The sequence below is a fragment of the Scyliorhinus torazame genome, chromosome 4 (assembly GCF_047496885.1).
Source record: "Scyliorhinus torazame isolate Kashiwa2021f chromosome 4, sScyTor2.1, whole genome shotgun sequence".
In the NCBI taxonomy this organism is placed as follows: Eukaryota; Metazoa; Chordata; class Chondrichthyes; order Carcharhiniformes; family Scyliorhinidae; genus Scyliorhinus; species Scyliorhinus torazame.
Window position 1 is genome coordinate 3124454 of NC_092710.1, and position 26235 is coordinate 3150688.

General features: G+C 56.1%; 1 protein-coding gene across 1 annotated transcript in view; it reads right to left on the reverse strand.

The window, feature by feature from the left end:
* Positions 1-24187, reverse strand: part of LOC140411268 (reticulon-4 receptor-like 2) — a 28775-nt gene extending 4588 nt beyond the window's left edge. Inside the window, 1 exon segment of the mRNA XM_072500391.1 lies at positions 24166-24187. Within this exon segment, the coding sequence (XP_072356492.1) occupies positions 24166-24187 (22 nt within the window).
* Between the last annotated feature and the right edge of the window lie 2048 nt (positions 24188-26235).

Below are 26235 nucleotides of genomic sequence, written 5' to 3' on the forward strand. Positions count from 1 at the left end.
AGGGAAAGTGTTGGTGTTAGTCAGTTTGATTATTACTGAGACGACATTTTCCCCTGTGGACCCCTGATCCCCGTGGCCACGACATCTCCACACCCACTGACCGCTCCACCACCCACTGACCGCTCCACACCCACTGACCGCCCCACACCCACTGACCGCTCTGCACCCACTGACCGCTCCACACCCACTGACCGCTCCACACCCACTGACCACTCCACACCCACTGACCGCATCCCACACCCACTGACCGCTCCACACCCACTGGACCACTCCACACCCACTGACCGCCCCACACCCACTGACCGCTCCACACCCACTGACCGCTCCACACCCACTGACCACTCCACAACCACTGACCGCTCCACACCCACTGACCACTCCACACCCACTGACCACCCACACCCACTGACCGCTCCACACCCACTGACCGCTCCACACCCACTGACCGCTCCACACCCACTGACCGCTCCACACGCCACTGACCGCTCCACACCCACTGACTGCTCCAACACCCACTGACCGCTCCACACCCACTGACCGCTCCACACCCACTCACCGCTCCACACCCACTGACCGCTCCACACCCACCTGACCACCCCACACCCACTGACCCACACCCACTGATCACTCCACACCCACTGACCACACACTGACCGCTCCACACCCACTGACCACTCCACACCCACTGACCGCTCCACACCCACTGACCACTCCACACCCACTGATCACTCCACACCCACTGACCGCTCCACACCCACTGACCACTCCACACCCACTGATCACCTCCGCACCCCACAGACAACTCCACACCCACTGAGCGCTCCACACCCACTGACCACTCCACACCCACTGACAGCTCCACACCCACTGACCACTCCACACCCACTGACCCACACCCACACCGCTCCACACCCACTGAACCGCTCCACAACCCACTGACCCACACCCACTGACCGCTCCACACCCACTGACGGCTCCACACCCACTGACCACCCACCCACTGACCGCTCCACAACCCACTGACCCACACCCACTGACCGCTCACACCCACTGACCGCTCCACACTCACTGACTGCTCCACACCCACTGACCGCTCCACACCCACTGACCGCTCCACACCCACTGACCGCTCCACACCCACTGACCGCTCCACACCCACTGACCACTCCACACCCACTGACCGCTCCACACCCACTGACCCACACCCAATGACCGCTCCACACCCACTGACCGCTCCACACCCACTGACCGCTCACACCCACTGACCGCTCCACACCCACTGACCGCTCCACTCACCCCACTGACCACCCACTGACCACCCACTGACTGCTCCACACCCACTGACCGCTCCACACCCACTGACCACTCCACACCCTCTGACCGCTCCACACCCACTGACCACTCCACACCCACTTGACCGCCCCACACCACTGACCGCTCCACACCCACTGACCACTCCACCCCACTGACCACTCCACACCCACTGACCGCTCCACACCCACTGACCACTCCACAACCCACTGACCGCTCCACACCCACTGACCCACACCCACTGACCACTCCACACCCACTGACCGCCCACACCCACTGACCGCTCCACACTCACTGACAGCTCCACACCCACTGACCGCTCCGCACCCACTGACCGCTCCACACTCACTGACAGCCTCCACACCACTGACCGCTCCACACCCACTGACCGCTCCACACCCACTGACCGCTCCACACCCACTGACCGCTCCACACCCACTGACCGCTCCACACCCACTGACCGCTCCACACCCACTGACCACCCACTGACCACCCCACACCCACTGACCCACACCCACTGACCGCTCCACACCCACTGACCGCTCCACACCCACTGACCGCTCCACACCCACTGACCACCCACTGACCGCTCCACACCCACTGACCGCTCCACACTCACTGACTGCTCCACACCCACTGACGGCCCCACACCCACTGGACCGCTCCACACTCACTGACCGCTCCACACCCACTGACCGCTCACACCCACTGACCGCTCCACACCCACTGACCGCTTCCACCACCCACTGACCGCTCCACACTCACTGACCGCTCCACACCCACTGACTGCTCCACACCCACTGACCGCTCCACACCCACTGACCCACACCCACTGACCGCTCCACACCCACTGACCGCTCCACACCCACTGACCGCTATCCACACCCACTGACCGCTCCACACCCACTGACCACTCCACACCCACTGACCACTCCACACCCACTGACCGCTCCACACCCACTGACCCACACCCACTGACCGCTCCACACCCACTGACCGCTCCACACCCACTGACCGCTCCGCACCCACTGACCACTCCACACCCACTGACACCCACTTGACTGCTCCACACCCACAGACCGCTCCGCACCCACTGACCACTCCACACCCACTGACCGCTCCACAACCCACTGACTGCTCCACACCCACTGACCGCTCCACACCACTGACCGCTCCACACCCACTGACCGCTCCACACCCACTGACCACTCCACACCCACTGACCTCTCCACACCCACTGACCGCTCCACCCACTGACCACTCCACACCCACTGACCGCTCCACACCCACTGACCACCCACTGACCGCATCCACACCCACTGACCACTCCACACCCACTGACCGCTCCACACCCACTGACCACTCCACACCCACTGACCGCTCCACACCCACTGACCGCTCCACACCCACTGACCACTCCACACCCACTGACCACTCCACACCCACTGACCGCTCCACACCCACTGACCACCCACTGACCGCTCCACACCCCACTGACCGCTCCACAACCCACTGACCACTCCACACCCACTGACCCACACCCACTGACCACTCCACACCCACTGACCGCTCCACACCCACTGACCGCTCCACACCCACGACCCACACCCACTGACCGCTCCACACCCACTGACCGCTCCACACCCACTGACCGCTCCACACCCACTGATCACTCCGCACCCACTGACCACTCCACAGCCACTGACCCACACCCACTGACCGCTCCACACCCACTGACCGCTCCACACCCACTGACCGCTCCACACCCACTGACCACGCCCACTGACCGCTCCACGCCCACTGACCGCTCCACACCCACTGACCGCTCCACACCCACTGACCGCTCCACACCCACTGACCACTCCACACCCACTGACCGCTCCACACCCACTGACCGCTCCACACCCACTGACCGCTCACACCCACTGACCACTCCACACCCACTGACCGCTCCACACCCACTGACCGCTCCGCACCCACTGACCGCTCCACACCCACTGACCGCTCCACACCCACTGACCACTCCACACCCCACTGACCCACACCCACTGACCGCTCCACACCCACTGACCGCTCCACACCCACTGACCGCTCCACACCCACGGACCCCCACACCCACTGACCGCTCCACACCCACTGGACCGCTCCACACCCACTGACCGCTCCATACCCACTGACCGCTCCACACCCACTGACCCACACCCACTGACCCACACCCACTGACCGCTCCACACCCACTGACCGCTCCACACCCACTGACCGCTCCACACCCACTGACCCACACCCACTGACCGCTCCACACCCACTGACCGCTCCACACCCACTGACCGCTCCACACCCACTGACCGCTCCACACCCACTGACCGCTCCACACCACTGACCCACACCCACTGACCGCTCCACACCCACTGACCGCTCCACACCCACTGACCGCTCCACACCCACTGACCGCTCCACACCCACTGACCAACACCCACTGACCGCTCCACACCCACTGACCAACACCCACTGACCGCTCACACCCACTGACCGCTCCACACCCACTGACCGCTCCACACCCACTGACCGCTCCACACCCACTGACCGCTCCACACCCACTGACTGCTCCACACCCACTGACCGCTCCACACCCACTGACCCACACCCACTGACCGCTCCACACCCACTGACCCACACCCACTGACCCGCTCCACACCCACTGACCGCTCCACACCCACTGACCGCTCCACACCCACTGACCGCTCCACACCCACTGACCGCCTCACACCCACTGACCCACACCCACTGACCACTCCACACCCACTGACCGCTCCGCACCCACTGACCGCTCCACACCCACTGACCACTCCACACCCACTGACCCACACCCACTGACCACTCCACACCCACTGACCGCTCCACACCCACTGACCACTCCACACCCACTGACCGCTCCACACACACTGACCGCTCCACACCCACTGACCGCTCCACACCCACTGACCGCTCCACACCCACTGACCGCTCCACACCCACTGACCCACACCCACTGACCGCTCCACACCCACTGACCACTCCACACCCACTGACCACTCCACACCCACTGACCGCTCCACACCCACAGACCAACACCCACTGACCGCTCCCACACCCACTGACCGCTCCACACCCACTGACCGCTCCACACCCACTGACCACTCCACACCCACTGACCGCTCCACACCCACTGACCACTCCACACCCACTGACCCGCTCCACACCCACTGACCACTCCACACCCACTGACCGCTCCACACCCACTGACCAACACCCACTGACCGCTCCACACCCACTGACCAACACCCACTGACCGCTCCACACCCCACTGACCGCTCCACACCCACTGACCGCTCCACACCCACTGACCACTCCACACCCACTGACCGCTCCACACCACTGACCGCTCCACACCCCTGACCGCCTCACACCCACTGACCACCCCACACCCACTGACCGCTCCACACCCACTGACCGCTCCACACCCCACTGACTGCTCCACACCCACTGACCGCTCCACACCCACTGACCCACACCCACTGACCGCTCCACACCCACTGACCCACACCCACTGACCGCTCCACACCCACTGACCGCTCCACACCCACTGGCCGCTCCACACCCACTGACCACTCCACACCCACTGACCGCTCCACACCCACTGACCGCTCCACACCCACTGACCGCTCCACACCCACTGACCCCACACCCACTGACCACTCCACACCCACTGACCGCTCCGCACCCACTGACCGCTCCACACCCACAGACCAACACCCACTGACCGCTCCACACCCACTGACCGCTCCACACCCACTGACCGCTCCACACCCACTGACCGCTCCACACCCACTGACCAACACCCACTGACCGCTCCACACCCACTGACCGCTCCACACCCACTGACCGCTCCACACCCACTGACCACTCCACACCCACTGACCGCTCCACACCCACTGACCGCCCCACACCCACTGACCACTCCACACCCACTGACCGCTCCACACCCACTGACCGCTCCACACCCACTGACCGCTCCACACCCACTGACCACTCCACACCCACTGACCACTCCACACCCACTGACCGCTCCACACCCACTGACCACTCCACACCCACTGACCACTCCACACCCACTGACCGCTCCACACCCACTGATCTTCCCATCCTCTCTCTCTCCCACTCTCTCGCTATCCCACACTCTCTCTCTCCCACACTCTCTCTCTCCCACTCCCTCTCTCTCCACACACTCTCTCCCACACTCTCTCTCTCCCACACTCTCTCTCTCCCACACTCCCTCTCTCCCTCTCTGTCTCCCACAATCTCTCTCTCCCACACTCGCTCTCACTCTCCACACTCTTTCTCTCTCCCACACTCTCTCTCTCTCCCCACCCGCGCTCTCTCTCTGCCACACTCTCTCTCCCACACTCTCTCTCCCACACTCTCGCTCCCACACTCTCTCTCTTCCACACTCTCTCCCACTCTCTCTCTCTTCCAGCCTCTCACTCCCACTCTCTCCCTCTCCCACCCTCTCTCTATCTCCCACCCTCTCTCTCTCTCCCACACTCTCTCTCTCCCACACTCTCTCTGTCTCCCACACTCTCTCTCCCACACTCTCTCTCCCACACTCTCTCTCCCACACTCTCTCTCTCCACGCTCTCTCTCTCTACCTCTGTGTCTCCAACAATCTCGCTCTCCAACACTCTCTCTCTTCATCCTCTCGCTCTCACACTCTCTCGCTATCCCACACTCTCTCTCTCCCACACTCCCTCACTCTCTCTCTCCCACTCTCTCTCTCTCCCACACACTCTCTCCAACACTCTCTCACTCCACACTCTCTCTCCCTCTGCGTCTCCAACAATCTCTCTCTCCCACACGCTCTCTCTCTTCCATCCTCTCGCTCTCCCACTCTCTCGCTATCCCACACTCTCTCTCTCCCAACACTCTCTCACTCTCACTCTCCAAATTCTCTCTCTCTCCCACACACTCTCTCCCACACACTCTCTCTCCCACACTCCCTCTCTCCCTCTCTGTCTCCCACAACCTCTCTCTCCCACACTCTCTCCCCCTTCCACCCTCTCTCTCCCACTCTTTCTCTCCCACACTCTCCCTCTCCCACACTCTCTCTCCCTTTCACCCTCTCTCTCCCACACTCCCTCTCTCCCACTCGCTCTCTCTCTTCCACCCTCTCTCTCCCAGTCTCACTCTCTCTCTCCTACTCTCTCTTTCTCTCACCCTCGCTCTCTCTCTCTCCCACACTCTCACTCTCTCCCACCCTCGCTCTCACTCTCCACACTCTTTCTCTCTCCCACACTCTCTCTCTCTCCACCCTCGCTCTCTCTCTCCCACACTCTCTCTCCCACACTCTCTCTCTCTCTCCCAAAGTCTCCCTCTCTCTCCCACTCTCTCTCTCTCCCACAGTCTCTCTCTCTCTCTCCCACCCTCGCTCTCTCTCTCTCCCACACTCTCTCTCCCACACTCTCTCTCCCATACTCTCTCTCCCACATCTCTCTCTCTCTCACTCTCTTCCCAATCTATCTCTCCACACTCTCTCTCCCATCTCTCTCTCCTATATATTTCTCTCTCTCACACTCTCTTTCCCACTCGATCTCTCCCACACTCTCTCTCTCCCAAATTCTCTCTCTCCCACACTTTCACTCTCACTCTCTCTCTCGCCCACACTCTCTATCTCCCACCACTCTCTTTCTCCCCACTCTCTCTCTCTCACACACTCTCTCTCTTCCACCCTCTCACTCCCACTCTGTCCCTCTCCCACCCTCTCTCTCTCTCCCACATCCTCTCTCTCTCCCACCCTCGCTCTTTCTCTCTCCCACACTCTCTCTCCCACACTCTCTCTCTCCCACACTCTCTCTCTCACACTCTCTCTCCCATTCTCTCTCTCGCCCACTCTCTATCCCACTCTCTCTCCCACACTCTCTCTCCACACTCTCTCTCCCACATTCTCTCTCTCCCACTCTCTCTCTTCCAGCCTCTCACTCCCACTCTCTCCCTCTCCCACCCTTTCTGTCTCTCCCACCCTCGCTCTCTCTCTCCCACACTCTCACTCTCTCCCACCCTCGCTCTCTCTCTCCCACACTCTTTCTCTCTCCCACACTCTCTCTCCCACACTCTCTCTCTCCCACTCTCTCTCTCCCACACACTCTCTCCCACACTCTCTCTCTCCCACACTCTCTCTCCTCCCACACTCTCTCTCTCCCACACTCCCTCTCTCCCTCTCTGTCTCCCACAATCTCTCTCTCCCACACTCGCTCTCACTCTCCCACACTCTTTCTCTCAGCCCACACTCTCTCTCTCTCCCACCCGCGCTCTCTCTCTCCCACACTCTCTCTCCCACACTCTCTCTCCACACTCTCTCTCTCTCGCCAAAAGTCTCTCTCTCTCTCCCACTCTGTATCCCACTCCCACTCCCACACTCTCTCTCCCACACTCTCTCTCCACACTCTCTCTCTTCCACACTCTCCCACTCTCTCTCTCTTCCAGCCTCTCACTCCCACTCTCTCCCTCTCCCACCCTCTCTCTCTCTCCCACACTCTCTCTCTCTCCAACACTCTCTCTCTCCCACACTCTCTCTCTCTCCCACACTCTCTCTCCCACACTCTCTCTCCCACACTCTCTCTCCCACACTCTCTCTCTCCCACGCTCTCTCTCTCTACCTCTGTGTCTCCAACAATCTCGCTCTCCCACACTCTCTCTCTCTCTTCCATCCTCTCTCTCCCACACTCTCTCTCTCTTCATCCTCTCGCTCTCACACTCTCTCGCTATCCCCACACTCTCTCTCTCCCACACTCCCTCACTCTCTCTCTCCCACTCTCTCTCTCTCCACACACTCTCTCCCACACTCTCTCACTCCCACACTCTCTCTCCCTCTGCGTCTCCAACAATCTCTCTCTCCCACACGCTCTCTCTCTTCCATCCTCTCGCTCTCCCACTCTCTCGCTATCCCACACTCTCTCTCTCCCACACTCTCTCACTCTCACTCTCCAATTCTCTCTCTCTCCCACACACTCTCTCCCACACACTCTCTCTCCCACACTCTCTCTCCCACACTCCCTCTCTCCCTCTCTGTCTCCCACAATCTCTCTCTCCCACACTCTCTCTCCCCCTTCCACCCTCTCTCTCCCACTCTTTCTCTCCCACACTCTCCCTCTCCCACACTCTCTCTCCCTTTCACCCTCTCTCTCCCACACTCTCTCTCTCTTCCATAATCTCTCTCCCACACTCCCTCTCTCCCACTCTCTCTCTCTCTTCCACCCTCTCTCTCCCAGTCTCACTCTCTCTCTCCCACTCTCTCTTTCTCTCACCCTCGCTCTCTCTCTCTCCCACACTCTCACTCTCTCCCACCCTCGCTCTCACTCTCCCACACTCTTTCTCTCTCCCACACTCTCTCTCTCTCCCACCCTCGCTCTCTCTCTCCCACACTCTCTCTCCCACACTCTCTCTCTCCCAAAGTCTCCCTCTCTCTCCCACTCTCTCTCTCTCACACAGTCTCTCTCTCTCTCCCACCCTCGCTCTCTCTCTCTCCCACACTCCGTCTGTCTCAAACACTCTCTCTCCCACTCTCTCTCTCTCTCCCACTCTCTCTTCCTCCCTCTTCCACTATCTCCTCTCTCTCCCATACTCTCTCTTTCTCTCCCACCCTTTCTCTCTCTCTCTCCCACACTCGCTCTCTCTCTCCCACCCTCGCTCTCTCTCTCCCACACTCTTTCTCTCTTACACACTCTCTCTCTCCCACAGTCTCTCTCTCCCACTCTCTCTCTCTTTCACACTCTCTCCCACTCTCTCTCTCTTCCAGCCTCTCACTCCCACTCATCCCTCTCCCAACCTCTCTCTCTCTCCCACCCTCGCTCTCTCTCTCCCACACTCTCTCTCTCTCCCACACTCTCTCTCCCACAGTCTCTCTCCCACACTCTCTCTCCCACACTCTCTTTCTTCCACACTCTCTTTCTTCCACACTCTCTTTCTTCCACACTGTCTCTCTCCCACACACGCACTCTCCCACACTCTCTCTCTCCCACACTCTCACTCTCACACTCTCTCACTCCCACATTCTCTCTCTCTCCGTCTCTGTCTCCCACAATCTCTCTCCCACACTCTCTCTCCCTTCCACCCTCTCTCTCCCAATCTCTCTCTATCCCACACACTCTCTCTCCCACACTCTTTCTCTCTTCCATACTCTCTCTCTCCCACACCCTCTCTCTCCCACACCCTCTCTCCCACTCTCTCTCTTCCACCCTCTCTCTCCCAGTCTCACTCTCTCTCTCCCACACTCTCTCTCCCACTCACTCTCTCTCTCCCACACTCTCTCTCTCCCCCACACTCTCCCTCTCCCACACTCTCCCTCTCAACACTCTCTCTCTCTTCCAGACTTTCTCTCCCACATTCCCTCTCTTCCAATCTCTCTCTCGCCCCCACACTCTCACTCTCTCCCAACCTCGCTCTCACTCTCCCACTCTCTTTCTCTCTCCCACACTCTCTCTCTCTCCCACCCTCGCTCTCACTCTCCCACTCTCTTTCTCTCTCCCACACTCTCTCTCTCTCCCACCCTCGCTCTCCCTCTCCCACACTCTTTCTCACTCCCACGGTCTCTTTCTCCCACTCTCTCTCTCTTCCACCCTCTCTCTCCCATCCTCGCTCTCTCTCTCCCACACTCCGTCTGTCTCAAACACTCTCTCTCCCACTCTCTCTCTCTCTCCCACTCTCTCTCTCTCCCACTCTCTTTTCCTCCCTCTTCCACTATCTCTCTCTCTCCCATAATCTCTCTTTCTCTCCCACCCTTTCTCTCTCTCTCTCCCACACTCGCTCTCTCTCTCCCACACTCTTTCTCTCTTACACACTCTCTCTCTCTCCCACAGTCTCTCTCTCCCACTCTCTCTCTCTTCCACACTCTCTCCCACTCTCTCTCTCTTCCAGCCTCTCACTCCCACTCATCCCTCTCCCAACCTCTCTCTCTCTCCCACCCTCGCTCTCTCTCTCCCACACTCTCTCTCCCACACTCTCTCTCTCTCCCAAACTCTCTCTCCCACACTCTCTCCCACAATCTCTCCCACACTCTCTCTCCCACACTCTAATTCTCCCACACTCTCTTTCTTCCACACTCTCTCTCTCCCACACACGCTCTCTCCCACACTCTCTCTCTCCCACACTCTCACTCTCACACTCTCTCTCTCCCACATTCTCTCTCTCTCCGTCTCTGTCTCCCACAATCTCTCTCCCACACTCTCGCTCTCCCTTCCACCCTCTCTCTCCCAATCTCTCTCTATCCCACACACTCTCTCTCCCACACTCTCTCTCTCTTCCATACTCTCTCTCTCCCACACTCTCTCTCTCCCACACCCTCTCTCCCACTCTCTCTCTCTCTTCCACCCTCTCTCTCCCAGTCTCACTCTCTCTCTCCCACACTCTCTCTTCCACTCACTCTCTCTCTCCCACACTCTCTCTCTCCCCCACACTCTCCCTCTCCCACACTCTCCCTCTCCAACACTCTCTCTCTCTTCCATACTTTCTCTCCCACATTCCCTCTCTTCCAATCTCTCTCTCGCTCCCACACTCTCACTCTCTCCCAACCTCGCTCTCACTCTCCCACACTCTTTCTCTCTCCCACACTCTCTCTCTCTCCCACCCTCGCTCTCCCTCTCCCACACTCTTTCTCTCTCCCACAGTCTCTCTCTCCCACTCTCTCTCTCTCTTCCACCCTCTCTCTCCCAGTCTCACTCTCTCTCTCCCACTCTCTCTCTCTCAACCTCGCTCTCTCTCTCTCCCACACTCTCACTCTCTCCCATCCTCGCTCTCTCTCCCACACGCTTTCTCTCTCCCACACTCTCTCTCCCACTCTCTCTCCCCCACAGACTCACTCTCTCTCTCCCACACTCCGTCTGTCTCAAACACTCTCTCTCCCACTCTCTCTCTCTCTCCCACTCTCTCCCTCTCCCACTCTCTCTTCCTCCCTCTTCCACTATCTCTTTCTCTCCCATACTCTCTCTTTCTCTCCCACCCTTTCTCTCTCTCTCTCCCACACTCGCTCTTTCTCTCCCACCCTCGCTCTCTCTCTCCCACACTCTTTCTTTCTTCCACACACTCTCTCTCTCCCACAGTCTCTCTCTCCCACTCTCTCTCTCTTCCACACTCTCTCCCACTCTCTCTCTCTTCCAGCCTCTCACTCCCACTCATCCCTCTCCCAACCTCTCTCTCTCTCCCACCCTCGCTCTCTCTCTCCCACACTCTCTCTCTCTCCCACACTCGCTCTCTCTCCCAAACTCTCTCTCCCACACTCTCTCCCACACTCTCTCTCCCACACTCTCTCTCCCACATTCTCTTTCTTCCACACTCTCTTTCTTCCACACTCTCTCTCTCCCACACGCTCTCTCTCCCACACTCTCTCTCTCCCACACTCTCTCTCTCACACTCTCTCTCTCCCACATTCTCTCTCTCTCCGTCTCTGTCTCCCACAATCTCTCTCCCACACTCTCTCTCTCCCTTCCACCCTCTCTCTCCCAATCTCTCTCTATCCTACACACTCTCTCTCCCACACTCGCTCTCTCTTCCATACTCTCTCTCTCCCACACTCTCTCTCTCCCACACCCTCTCTTCCACTCTCTCTCTCTCTTCCACCCTCTCTCTCCCAGTCTCACTCTCTCTCTCCCACACTCTCTCTCCCACACTCTCTCTCTCCCCCACACTCTCTCTCTCTCACACTCTCTCTCTCACTCTCTCTCTCTCTCTCTCCCACTCTCTCTCTCCCACTCTCTCTCTCTCCCACATTCTCTCTCTCCCACTCTCTCTCTGCCACTCTCTCTCTCTCTCCCACATTCTCTCTCTCTCCTACTCTCTCTCCCACTCTCTCTCTCCCACTCTTTCTCTCCCACTCTCTCTCTCCCACACAATCTCTCTCTCTCACACTCTCTCTCCCATTCTCTCTCTCTCCCACTCTCTCTCCCACTCCCACTCTCTCTCTCTCACACACTCTCTCTCTCACACACTCTCTCTCTCACACTCTCTCTCTCACACACTCTCTCTCTCACACACTCTCTCTCTCAGACACGCTCTCTGCCACACTCGCTCTCCCACACTCTGGTCCCTCACTCTCTTTCTTCCACACACTCTCTCTCTCCCACCCTCTCTCTCCGACTCTCTCTCTCCCACACTCTCTCTCTCTCTCCCACTCTCTCTCTCCTTCTCTCTCTCTCTCCCCCACTCCCTTTTTCTCCCACACTCTCTCTCTCTCTCCCTCTTTCTCTCCCACACTCTCTCTTGCACTCCCACTCTCTCTCTCTCTCCCACCCTCTCTCCCACACACTCTCTCTCCCACACTCTCTCTCTCCATACTCTCTCTCCCACTCTCTCTCTCTCTCCCACCCTCTCTCTCGCACTCTCTCTCTCACTCTCCCACACTCTCTCTCTCCCACACTCTCTCTCCCACTCTCTCTCTCTCCCACTCTCTCTCCCACTCCCACTCTCTCTCTCACACACAATCTCTCTCTCACACACTCTCTCTCTCACACACTCTCTCTCTCACACACTCTCTCTCTCACACTCTCTCTCTCCCACACTCTCTCTCCCACACTCTGGTCCCTCACTCTCTTTCTTCCACACATTCTCTCTCTCCCACCCTCTCTCTCCCACTCTCTCTCTCCCACACTCTCTCTCTCTCTCCCACTCTCTCTCTCCCTCTCTCTCTCTCTCCCCCACTCCCCTTTTCTCCCACACACTCTCTCTCTCGCACACTCTCTCTCTCACACACAATCACTCTCTCACACATTCTCTCTCTCACACACTCTCTCTCTCAAACACTCTCTCTCTCACACACTCTCTCTCCCACACTCTCTTTCCCACACTCTGGTCCCTCACTCTCTCTCTCCCACACTCTCTCTCTCTCCCTCGCTCTCTCCCTCTCTCTCTCTCTCTCCCCCACTCCCTTTTTCTCCCACTCTCTCTCACTCGCTCCCTATTTCTCTCCCACACTCTCTCTCCCACTCCCACTCTCTCTCTCTCCCACTCTCTCTCCCACACACTCTCTCTCCCACACTCTCTCTCTCCACACTCTCTCTCCCACTCTCTCTCTCTCTCCCACCCTCTCTCTCCCACTCTCTCTCTCACTCTCCCACTCTCTCTCTCTCCCACATTCTCTCTCTCTCCCAACCTCTCTCTCCCACACTCTCTCTCCCACATTCTCTCTCCCACCCTCTCTCTCCCACTCTCTCTCTCCCTATCTCTCTCTCTCACCCACTCTCTCTTTTTCTCCCCCACTCTCTCTCTCTCTCTCCCTCGCTCTCTCCAACACTCTCTCTCCCACTCCCACTCTCTCTCTCTCCCACTCTCTCTCTCCCACCCTCTCTCTCCCACCCTCTCTCTCCCACTCTCTCTCTCCCACACTCTCTCTCCCACGCCCACTCTCTCTCCCACTCTCTCTCCCACACTCTCTCTCCCACTCACTCTCTCTCTCCCACACTCTCTCTCTCTTCCACTCTCTCTCTCACTCTCTCTCTCTCTCCCCCACTCTCTCTTTTTCTCCCACCCTCTCTCTCTATCTCGCACCCTGGCTCTCTCTCTCCCACACTCTCTTTCCCACACTCTCTCTCCCACACTCTCTCTGTCCCACTCACTCTCTCTGTCCCACTCTCTCTCTCCCTCTCCCACACGCTCTCCCACTCTCTCTCTCTTCCACCCTCTCTCTCCCACTCTCTCTATCTCCAACACCCGCTCTCTCCCACAGTCTCACTCTCTCTCTCCCACTCTTTCTCTCTCCCACCCTCGCTCCCTCTCTCTACCACATTCTCTTTCTCTCCCAACCTCGCTCTCTCTCTATCCCACACACTCTCTCCCACATGCTCTCTCTCTCGCACCCTCTCTCTCCCACCCTCTCTCTCCCACTCTCTCTCTCCCACACACTCTCTCTCTCTCCCACTCTCTCTCTCCCTCTCTCTCCCCCACTCTCTCTCTCTCTCCCTCGCTCTCTCCCACTCTCTCTCTCTCCCACTCCCACTCTCTCTCTCTCCCACTCTCTCTCCCACACACTCTCTCTCCCACACACTCTCTTCCACCCTCTCTCTCCCGGACTCTCCCTCCCACACGCTCTCTCCTACTCACTCTCTCTCTCCCACACTCTCTCTCTCCCCCACACACTCTCTCTCTCCCCCCCTCTCTCTCACTCTCTCTCTCCCACTCTCTCTCTCCCACTCTCTCTCCCACACTCTCTCTCTCCCACTCCCACTCTCTCTCTCACATACTCTCTCTCTCACACAATCTTTCTCTCACACATTCTCTCTCTCACACACTCTCTCTCTCAAACACTCTCTCTCTCACACACTCTCTCTCCCACACTCTCTTTCCCACACTCTGGTCCCTCACTCTCTCTCTCCCACACTCTCTCTCTCTCTCCCTCGCTCTCTCCCTCTCTCTCTCTCTCTCCCCCACTCCCTTTTTCTCCCACTCTCTCTCACTCGCTCCCTATTTCTCTCCCACACTCTCTCTCCCACTCCCACTCTCTCTCTCTCCCACTCTCTCTCCCACACACTCTCTCTCCCACACTCTCTCTCTCCACTCTCTCTCTCCCACCCTCTCTCTCCCACTCTCTCTCTCACTCTCCCACTCTCTCTCTCTCCCACACTCTCTCTCTCTCCCACATTCTCTCTCTCTCCCAACCTCTCTCTCTCTCCCACACTCTCTCTCCCACATTCTCTCTCCCACCCTCTCTCTCCCACTCTCTCTCTCCCTATCTCTCTCTCTCACCCACTCTCTCTTTTTCTCCCCCACTCTCTCTCTCTCTCTCCCTCGCTCTCTCCAACACTCTCTCTCCCACACCCACTCTCTCTCTCTCCCACTCTCTCTCTCCCACCCTCTCTCTCCCACCCTCTCTCTCCCACTCTCTCTCTCCCACACTCTCTCTCCCACGCCCACTCTCTCTCCCACTCTCTCTCCCACACTCTCTCTCCCACTCACTCTCTCTCTCCCACACTCTCTCTCTCTCCCACTCTCTCTCTCACTCTCTCTCTCTCTCCCACTCTCTCTTTTTCTCCCACCCTCTCTCTCTATCTCCCACCCTGGCTCTCTCTCTCCCACACTCTCTTTCCCACACTCTCTCTCCCACACTCTCTCTCGCACTCACTCTCTCTGTCCCACTCTCTCTCTCCCTCTCCCACACGCTCTCCCACTCTCTCTCTATTCCACCCTCTCTCTCCCACTCTCTCTATCTCCAACACCCGCTCTCTCCCACAGTCTCACTCTCTCTCTCCCACTCTTTCTCTCTCCCACCCTCGCTCCCTCTCTCTACCACATTCTCTCTCTCTCCCAACCTCGCTCTCTCTCTATCCCGCACACTCTCTCCCACATGCTCTCTCTCTCGCACCCTCTCTCTCCCACCCTCTCTCTCCCACTCTCTCTCTCCCACACACTCTCTCTCTCTCCCACTCTCTCTCTCCCTCTCTCTCCCCCACTCTCTCTTTTTCTCCCCCACTCTCTCTCTCTCTCCCTCGCTCTCTCCCACTCTCTCTCTCTCCCACTCCCACTCTCTCTCTCTCCCACTCTCTCTCCCACACACTCTCTCTCCCACACACACTCTTCCACCCTCTCTCTCCCGGACTCTCCCTCCCACACGCTCTCTCCTACTCACTCTCTCTCTCCCACACTCTCTCTCTCCCCCACACACTCTCTCTCTCCCCCCCTCTCTCTCACTCTCTCTCTCCCACTCTCTCTCTCCCACTCTCTCTCCCACACTCTCTCTCTCCCACTCCCACTCTCTCTCTCACACACTCTCTCTCTCACACACTCTCTCCCACACAATCTCTCTCTCACACACACTCTCTCCCACACACACTCTCTCCAGCCCACACTCTCACTCCCACACCCTCTCTCCCAAACTCTGCTCCCACACTCTCTTTCTTCCACACACTCTCTCTCTCCCACTCTCTCTCTCTCTCTCCCACACAATCTCTCTCTCACACACTCTCTCTCACACTCTCTCACACTCTCTCTCCCATTCTCTCTCTCTCCCACTCTCTCTCCCACTCCCACTCTCTCTCTCACACACTCTCTCTCCCACTCTCTCTCTCCCCCACCCTCGCTCTCCCTCTCCCACATACTCTCTCTCTCCCACCCTCTCTCTCCCACCCTCTCTCTCTCTCACACTCTCCCTCTCTCCCACTCTCTCTCTCCCTCTCTCTCGCTCTCCCCCACTCTCTCTTTTTCTCCCCCACTCTCTCTCTCTCGCTCTCTCCCACATTCTCTCTCCCTCTCCCATACGCTCTCCCAGTCTCTCTCTCTCTTTTACCCTCTCTCTCCCACTCTCTCTATCTCCAACACCCACTCTCTCCCACAGACTCACACTCTCTCTCCCACTCTTTCTATCTCCCAACATCGCTCTCTCTCTCCCACACTCTCTCTCCCACATACTCTCTCTCACCCACCCTCTCTCCCACCCTCTCTCTCCCACCCTCTCTCTCCCACCTTCTCTCTCCCACCCTCTCTCTCCCTCGCTCTCTCCCACACTCTCTCTCTCTCCCACTCCCACTCTCTCTCTCTCCCACTCTCTCTCCCACACAATCTCTCTCCCACACACTCTCTCTCCCACACTCTCTCTTCCACCCTCTCTCTCCCGGACTCTCTCTCCCACACTCTCTCTCCCACTCACTCTCTCTCTCCAACACTCTCTCTCTTCCCCACACTCTCTCTCTCTCCCACACTCTCTCTCTCACTCTCTCTCTCACTCTCCCACTCTCTCGCTCCCACTCTCTCTCCCACTCTCTCTCTCTCTCCCGCTCTTTCTCTCCCACTCTCTCTCTCCCACACACTCTCTCTCTCACAAACTCTCTCTCCCACACTCTCTCTCACACACTCTCTCTCCCACACTCTCTCTCCCACTCTCTCTCTCCCACACTCGCTCTCTCTCACACTCTCTCTCTGCCACTCTCTCTCTCCCTCTCTCTCTCTCTCTGCCACTCTCTCTTTTTCTCCCCCACTCTCTCTCTCTCTCCCTCGCTCTCTCCCACACTCTGTCTCCCACTCCCACTCTCTCTCTCCCACCCTCTCTCTCCCACTCTCTCTCTCCCACACTCTCTCTCTCTCCCACTCTCTCTCTCTCCCCCACTCTCTCTTTTTCTCCCATTCTCTCTCTCTATCTCCTATCCTGGCTCTCTCTCTCCCACACTCTCTTTCCCACACTCTCTCTCCCACACTCTCTCTCCAACTCACTCTCTCTCTCCCACACTCTCTCTCTCCCACTCTCTATCTCTCTCCCCCACTCTCTCTTTTTCTCCCACCCTCTATCTCTATCTCCCACCCTGGCTCTCTCTCTCCCACATTCTCTCTCCCTCTCCCACATGCTCTCCCACTCTCTCTCTCTTCCACCCTCTCTCTTCCACTCTATCTCCAACACCCGCTCTCTCCCACAGTCTCACTCTCTCTCTCCCACTCTTTCTCTCTCCCACCCTCGCTCCCTCTCTCTACCACATTCTCTCTCTCTCCCAACCTCGCTCTCTCTCTCTCACACACACTCTCTCCCATGTGCTCTCTCTCTCCCACCCTCTCTCTCCCACCCTCTCTCTCCCACTCTCTCTCTCCCACACACTCTCTCTCTCTCCCACTCTCTCTCTCCCACTCTCTCTCTCCCTCTCTCTCCCCCACTCTCTCTTTTTCTCCCCCACTCTCTCTCTCTCTCCCTCGCGCTCTCCCACTCTCTCTCTCTCCCACTCCCACTCTCTCTCTCTCCCACTCCCACTCTCTCTCTCTCCCACTCTCTCTCCCACCCTCTCTCTCCCTCGCTCTCTCCCACACTCTCTCTCTCTCCCACTCCCACTCTCTCTCTCTCCCACTCTCTCTCCCACACACTCTCTTCCACCCTCTCTCTCCCGGACTCTCCCTCCCACACTCTCTCTCCCACTCACTCTCTCTCTCCCACACTCTCTCTCTCCCCCACACACTCTCTCTCTCCCACACTCTCTCTCCCACATACTCTCTCTCTCCCACCCTCTCTCTCCCACCCTCTCTCTCCCACACACTCTCTCTCTCTCTCCCACTCTCTCTCTCCCTCTCTCTCCCCCACTCTCTCTTTTTCTCCCCCACTCTCTCTCTCTCTCCCTCGCTCTCTCCCACTCTCTCTCTCTCCCACTCCCACTCTCTCTCTCTCCCACTCTCTCTCTCTCCCACTCTCTCTCTCACACACTCTCTCTCCCACACTCTCTCTCACACACTCACTCTCCCACCCTCTCTCTCCCACTCTCTCTCTCCCACACTCTCTCTCTCTCACACTCTCTCTCTGCCACTCTCTCTCTCCCTCTCTCTCTCTCTCTGCCACTCTCTTTTTTTCTCCGCCACTCTCTCTCTCTCTCCCTCGCTCTCTCCCACACTCTGTCTCCCACTCCCACTCTCTCTCTCCCACCCTCTCTCTCCCACTCTCTCTCTCCCACACTCTCTCTCTCTCCCACTCTCTCTCTCTCCCTCTCTCTCTCTCCCCCACTCTCTCTTTTTCTCCCATTCTCTCTCTCTATCTCCTATCCTGGCTCTCTCTCTCCCACACTCTCTTTCCCACACTCTCTCTCCCACACTCTCTCTCCAACTCACTCTCTCTCTCCCACACTCTCTCTCTCCCACTCTCTATCTCTCTCCCCCACTCTCTCTTTTTCTCCCACCCTCTATCTCTATCTCCCACCCTGGCTCTCTCTCTCCCACATTCTCTCTCCCTCTCCCAAATGCTCTCCCACTCTCTCTCTCTTCCACCCTCTCTCTTCCACTCTATCTCCAACACCCGCTCTCTCCCACAGTCTCACTCTCTCTCTCCCACTCTTTCTCTCTCCCACCCTCGCTCCCTCTCTCTACCACATTCTCTCTCTCTCCCAACCTCGCTCTCTCTCTCTCACACACACTCTCTCCCACGTGCTCTCTCTCTCCCACCCTCTCTCTCCCACCCTCTCTCTCCCACTCTCTCTCTCCCACACACTCTCACTCTCTCCCACTCTCTCTCTCCCACTCTCTCTCTCCCTCTCTCTCCCCCACTCTCTCTTTTTCTCCCCCACTCTCTCTCTCTCTCCCTCGCTCTCTCCCACTCTCTCTCTCTCCCACTCCCACTCACTCTCTCTCCCACTCCCACTCTCTCTCTCTCCCACTCTCTCTCCCACCCTCTCTCTCCCTCGCTCTCTCCCACACTCTCTCTCTCTCCTACTCCCACTCTCTCTCTCTCCCACTCTCTCTCCCACACACTCTCTCTCCCACACACTCTCTTCCACCCTCTCTCTCCCGGACTCTCCCTCCCACACTCTCTCTCCCACTCACTCTCTCTCTCCCACACTCTCTCTCTCCCCCACACACTCTCTCTCTCCCACACTCTCTCTCCCACATACTCTCTCTCTCCCACCCTCTCTCTCCCACCCTCTCTCTCTCTCACACTCTCCCTCTCTCCCACTCTCTCCCTCCCTCTCTCTCTCTCTCCCCCACTCTCTCTCTCTCCCACACTCTCTCTCTCCACACTCTCTCTCCCACACACTCTCTCTCTCACACACTCTCTCTCACACACTCTCTCTCCCACACTCTCTCTCTCACACACTCTCTCTCACACACTCTCTCTCCCACACTCTCTCTCCCACACTCTCTCTCTCCCACCCTCTCTCTCCCACTCTCTCTCTCCCAAACTCTCTCTCTCTCTGTCCCTCTCTCTCTCTCTCACCCACTCTCTTTTTCTCCCACACTCTCTCTCTCCCTCTCTCTCTCCCACACTCTCTCTCCCACTCCCACTCTCTCTCTCTCCCACTCTCTCTCCCACACACTTTCTCTCCCACACTCTCTCTCTCCACACTCTCTCACCCACTCTCTCTCTATCTCCCACCCTCTCTCTCTCCCACTCTCTCTCTCTCTCCCACACTCTCTCTCTCCCACACTCTCTCTCTCAGTCTCACACACTCTCTCCCACACTCTTTCCCTCTCCTACACTCTCTCTCCCGCTATCTCTCTCCCACACTCTCTCTCACTCCCACTCTCACTCCCACTCGCTCTCACCCTCTCTCTCTCTCCCCCACTCTCTCTTTTTCTCCCACCCTCTCTCTCTCTCCCACCCTGGCTCTCTCTCTCTCTCATTCTCTCTCTCTCCCACTCTCTCTCTATCTCTCCCACATTCTCTCTCCCTCTCCCACACGCTCTCCCACTCTCTCTCTCTTCCACCCTCTCTCTCCCACTCTCTGTATCTCCAACACCCGCTCTCTCCCACAGTCTCACTCGCTCTCCCACTCTCTCTCTCTCCCACCCTTGCTCTCTCTCTCTCCCACATTCTCTCTCTCTCCCAACCTCGCTCTCTCTCTCCCACACTCTCTCTCCCACACTCTCTCTCTCCCACCCTCTCTCTCCCACCCTCTCTCTCCCACTCTCTCTCTCCCACACTCTCTCTCTCACTCCCTCTCTCTCTCCCACACTCTCTCTCCCACTCCCACTCTCTCTCTCTCCCACTCTCTCTCCCACACACTCTCCCTCCCACACTCTCTCTTCCACCCTCTCTCTCCCGGACTCTCTCTCCCACACTCTCTTTCCCACTCTCTCTCTCACTCTCTCTCTTTCTCTCCCACTCTCTCTTTCTCCCACTCTCTCTCTCTCTCCCACACTTTCTCTCCCACTCTCTCTCTCCCACTCTCTCTCCCACTCCCACTCTCTCTCTCACACACTCTCTCTCTCACCCACTCTCTCTCTCACACACTCTCTCACACACTCTCTCACACTCTCTCTCTCACACTCTCTCTCCCCCACACTCTCTCTCTCCCACACTCTCTCTCTCCCACACTCTCTCTCTCCCACACTCTCTGTCCCACACACTCTCTCTCACACACTCTCTTTCTCACACACTCTCTCCCACACTCTCTCTCTCACACTCTCTCTCTCCCACACTCTCTTTCTTCCACACTCTCTCTCTCTCCCACACTCTCTCTCCCACTCTCTCTCTCTCACACTCTCTCTCCCTCACACTCTCTCTCTTTCACACTCTCTCTCTCCCTTTCACCCTCTCTCTCCCACACCCTCTCTCTCTTCCATACTCTCTCTCCCACACTCTCTCTCTCCCACTCTCTCTCTCTCTCTTCCACCCCCTCTCTCCCAGTCTCACTCTCTCTCTCCCACTCTCTCTCACCCTCGCTCTCTCTCTCTCTCCCACACTCTCTCTCTCTCTCTTCCACCCCCTCTCTCCCAGTCTCACTCTCTCTCTCCCACTCTCTCTCACCCTCGCTCTCTCTCTCTCCCACACACTCTCTCTCCCACAGTCTCACTCTCTCCCACTCTCTCTCTCTCCCACACTCTCTCTCCCACTCTCTCTCTCTTCCACTGACTCTCTCTCCCACTCTCTCTTCCACCCTTTCCCACTCTCTCTCTGCAACCCTCGCTCTCTCCCACACTCTCTCTCTCTCTCCCACACTCATTCTCTCCCTCTCTCTCTCCCACACACACTCTCTCTCCCACACTCATTCTCTCCCTCTCTCTCCCACACTCTCTCTCTCTCTCTCCCACACTCTTTCTCTCTCCCACACTCTCTCTCCGACTCTCTCTCTCTCCCACACTCTCTCTCTCTCCCACTCTGTTTCCCACTCTCTCACACTCTCTCTCCCAATCTCATTCACTCCCACCCTCTCTCTCTCCCACACTCTCTCTCTCCCCCACACTCTCTCTCTCTCTCACACTCTCTCTCTCTCACACTCTCTCTCTCCCACACTCTCTCTCTCCCACACTCTCTCGCTCTTCCACCCTCTCTATCCCACATTCTTTCTATCCCTCTATCTCGCTCTTTCCCCTATCCCTCATCTTCTCATTCTGCCTGTTTTTCCCCCTCTTTATCTCCTTCCCTTCTAGTTCCCTCTATCTCGTTTCCTCCTTCTGTCTGTTTCGCTCTCTTTCCCTCCCTGTCTTTCAGTCCCTCTCTCTTTCCCTCTCTTCCCCTCTCTCTCTCGTTCCCTTCCCCTCTTTCCCTCTGTTCCCCTCTCTCTCTCTGCACCCCTCCCTCTATCTGCCCCTCTCTCTCTTACCCTCTCTAATTATTTCCGCCAAACTCTTTCTTTCCTTCCCTCTCTCTCTCTTTCCCTTCCTCTCCATCTCTTTCACTCTTTCGCTCCCTCTCTCCCTCTCACACTCTCTAGCTGTCTCTCTTTCCCTCGCTCTTTCCCTCTCTTTCTCTCTCACTCTCTCTCCCTCGCTCTCTATTTTCCTCCCGCATTGAGCTCTCAATCTCTCTCTACATCTTTCTCTCCCTCTTTCCCTCCTACTCTCTCTCTTTCTCTCCCACGCTCTATCTCTCTTTCTCTATCTCTCTCCCTCTCTTGCCTTCTCAATCACTCTTTCTCTCCTTCTCTCTCTTTCCCTCTCTGTCTTTCCCTTGCTCTTTTCCTGCCACTGTGTCTCTCTATTTCCCTCTTTTTCTCTCTCTTTTCCTCCCACTCTCTCTCCTTTTCCCTCCCATTCTCTCTCCCCTTCCGTCTCTCTTTCTCTCTCTCTCTCTCTTTCCCTCTCTCGACCTTGTAGTGATAGTATGGTTGTATTGTAATTCACAAACTGACCACGAGGAGTCTCATTGTATAAGTAAATGTTAGAGTCAGGTGACCTCAGGCTGACTCGGGAGCCCGGGAGAGAGGTTGCCTGTGCATGTTAATACTGTTATTTAGATGTTGTTCTGGGTGTACTTGCCCCACAGTTAATGTTAATAAATTGTTTCGAGCTTCAGCTACAAGTGGTCTTGGAATATAAATCAGGCCACCTGACAAGAACATTACATGGTACCAGGGTTGGATGGTATTAACCACAGAGATTTGAATATTTTGCAGGCTAAAAGAAATAACAACGTTGAAGCCACAGTGAGTCTCAGATTTCATGGTCATGTGGACAAGAACCGGATTGAGTTTAAACACATTTTAACTCTTTTGAAAACCAGAGCAGACTTTCGCAACAACGCGATGGGTGACAAATCTACGTCAGAATCAATGTTGGATAATTCCGCAGTTCCTGAGCGTGAGAATCTCACGGAGAGCACTTAATCTACAAGCTCTGAGCAGCAAAGGTCAAGCTTTGAGAAGGTCAGCCACAGAGAAGAAAATCTGATCGATTCAATTTGTAGATTTGGACTATTCGTGCACACTCTGCTCGCTGGTTTTGTGTAATGATATATATTTGTTTAACCAGTTTTAAAAAAAAATACTGTTAGTCTCACAGGCTAATGATATCACATGTAAATATACTGATGATAACATATTAATTTACTCCTTCAAAGGAAAGGGGATGTGGTGATATCATGGTCGTGCTGCAATCCACCGACTGACCACTAAGAGTCTCATTAGTGTATAAGTGAATGTTGGAGTTAGGTGACCTCAGACTAACCGGAGAGCTGAGAGAGAGGTTGCTTGTGCATGTTCATACATCTGTTATGCATGTTATTCATCTGTTGTTTTGTATATAGTTGACCCACAGTTAATGTTAATAAATCATTTATAGCTTTAACTGCAAGTGTTCTTGTAATATAAATCAGGCCATCCGACAAGAACATTACAGCTCTGTCTCTCTCTCTCTCTCTCCCCCTCTCAGTCTCTCACTCTCTCTGCCTCTCTGTCTGTCTGTCTCGCTCTCTCTGTCTCTTACTTCCTCTCTTTCACTCCCTCTCTCTCTGTCAGTTTCTCTGTCTCTCTCCATCCTGCTCCCTCATTCCACCTCTTCCTCCCTCTCGCTCTCCCTCCCTCTCTCTCTGTCTCTCTCTCTGTCTCTCTCCTTGTCCTTCTCTCTGTCTCTCTCCCTCCCTCTCTCTCTGTCTCTCTCTCTCTATCCTTGTCTCTCTCTCTGTCGGTCTCTCTCACACTCTCTCGCTCTCCCACCCACTCTTACCTCTCTCCGGGAACATCAGCATCACTTCCGTTGTTTAGAATCACATTGAAGCTGCCAAATTACGATCAGTCAGCCAACCAGCATGAACTCCATTCAATCCTCTTAAAACACCAATCAGAGTGTGTTCAGCTCTGTCCAATCAGAGTGTGTTCAGCTCTGTCCAATCAGAGTGTGATCAGCTCTGTCCAATCAGAGTGTGTTCAGCTCTGTCCAATCAGAGTGTGTTCAGCTCTGTCCAATCAGAGTGTGTTCAGCTCTGTCCAATCAGAGTGTGTTCAGCTCTGTCCAATCAGAGTGTGTTCAGCTCTGTCAAATCAGAGTGTGTTCAGCTCTGTCCAATCAGAGTGTGATCAGCTCTGTCCAATCAGAGTGTGTTCAGCTCTGTCCAATCAGAGTGTGTTCAGCTCTGTCAAATCAGAGTGTGTTCTGTCCGTCCAATCAGAGTGTGTTCAGCTCTGTCCAATCAGAGTGTGTTCAGCTCTGTCCAATCAGAGTGTGATCAGCTCTGTCCAATCAGAGTGTGTTCAGCTCTGTCCAATCAGAGTGTGTTCAGCTCTGTCAAATCAGAGTGTGTTCTGTCCGTCCAATCAGCGTGTGTTCAGCTCTGTCCAATCAGAGTGTGTTCAGCTCTGTCCAATCAGAGTGTGTATAGTCTGTCCAATCAGAGTGTGTTCAGCTCTGTCCAATCAGAATGTGTTCAGCTCTGTCCAATCAGAGTGTGTATAGTCCGTCCAATCAGAGTGTGTTCAGTCTGTCCAATCAGAATGTGTTCAGCTCTGTCCAATCAGAGTGTGTTCAGCTCTGTCCAATCAGAGTGTGATCAGCTCTGTCCAATCAGAGTGTGTTCAGCTCTGTCCAATCAGAGTGTGTTCAGCTCTGTCAAATCAGAGTGTGTTCTGTCCGTCCAATCAGAGTGTGTTCAGCTCTGTCCAATCAGAGTGTGTTCAGCTCTGTCCAATCAGAGTGTGTATAGTCTGTCCAATCAGAGTGTGTTCAGCTCTGTCCAATCAGAGTGTGGTCAGCTCTGTCCAATCAGAATGTGCTCTGCTCTGTCCAATCAGAATGTGCTCTGCTCTGTCCAATCAGAGTGTGTTCTGTCGTCCAATCAGAGTGTGTTCAGTTCTGTCCAATCAGAATGTGCTCAGCTCTGTCCAATCAGAGTGTGTTCTGCCGTCCAATCAGAGTGTGTACAGTCTGTCCAATCAGAGTGTGTTCTGTCCGTCCAATCAGAGTGTGTTCAGCTCTGTCCAATCAGAGTGTGTTCTGTCCGTACAATCAGTCTGTGTTCAGCTCTGTCCAATCAGAATGTGCTCTGCTCTGTGCAATCAGAGTGTGATCAGCTCTGTCCAATCAGAATGTGCTCTGCTCTGTGCAATCAGAGTGTGTTCTGCCGTCCAATCAGAGTGTGTTCAGTTCTGTCCAATCAGAATGTGCTCAGCTCTGTCCAATCAGAATGTGCTCAGCTCTGTCCAATCAGAGTGTGTTCAGCTCTGTCCAATCAGAGTGTGCTCAGCTCTGTCCAATCAGAATGTGTTCAGCTCTGTCCAATCAGACTGTGTTCAGCTCTGTCCAATCAGAGTGTGTTCTGTCCGTCCAATCAGAGTGTGTTCAGCTCTGTCCAATCAGAATGTGTTCAGCTCTGTCCAATCAGTCTGTGCTCAGCTCTGTCCAATCAGAGTGTGTTCTGTCCGTCCAATCAGAGTGTGTTCAGTCTGTCCAATCAGAATGTGCTCAGCTCTGTCCAATCAGAGTGTGTTCAGCTCTGACCAATCAGAGTGTGCTCAGTTCTGTCCAATCAGAGTGTGTTCAGCTCTGACCAATCAGAGTGTGTTCAGCTCTGTCCAATCAGAATGTGTTCAGCTCTGTCCAATCAGAGTGTGTTCAGCTCTGTCCAATCAGAATGTGTTCAGCTCTGTCCAATCAGAATGTGCTCAGCTCTGTCCAATCAGAGTGTGTTCAGCTCTGTCCAATCAGAATGTGCTCAGCTCTGTCCAATCAGAGTGTGTTCAGCTCTGACCAATCAGAATGTGCTGAGCTCTGTCCAATCAGAGTGTGTTCAGTCTGTCCAAT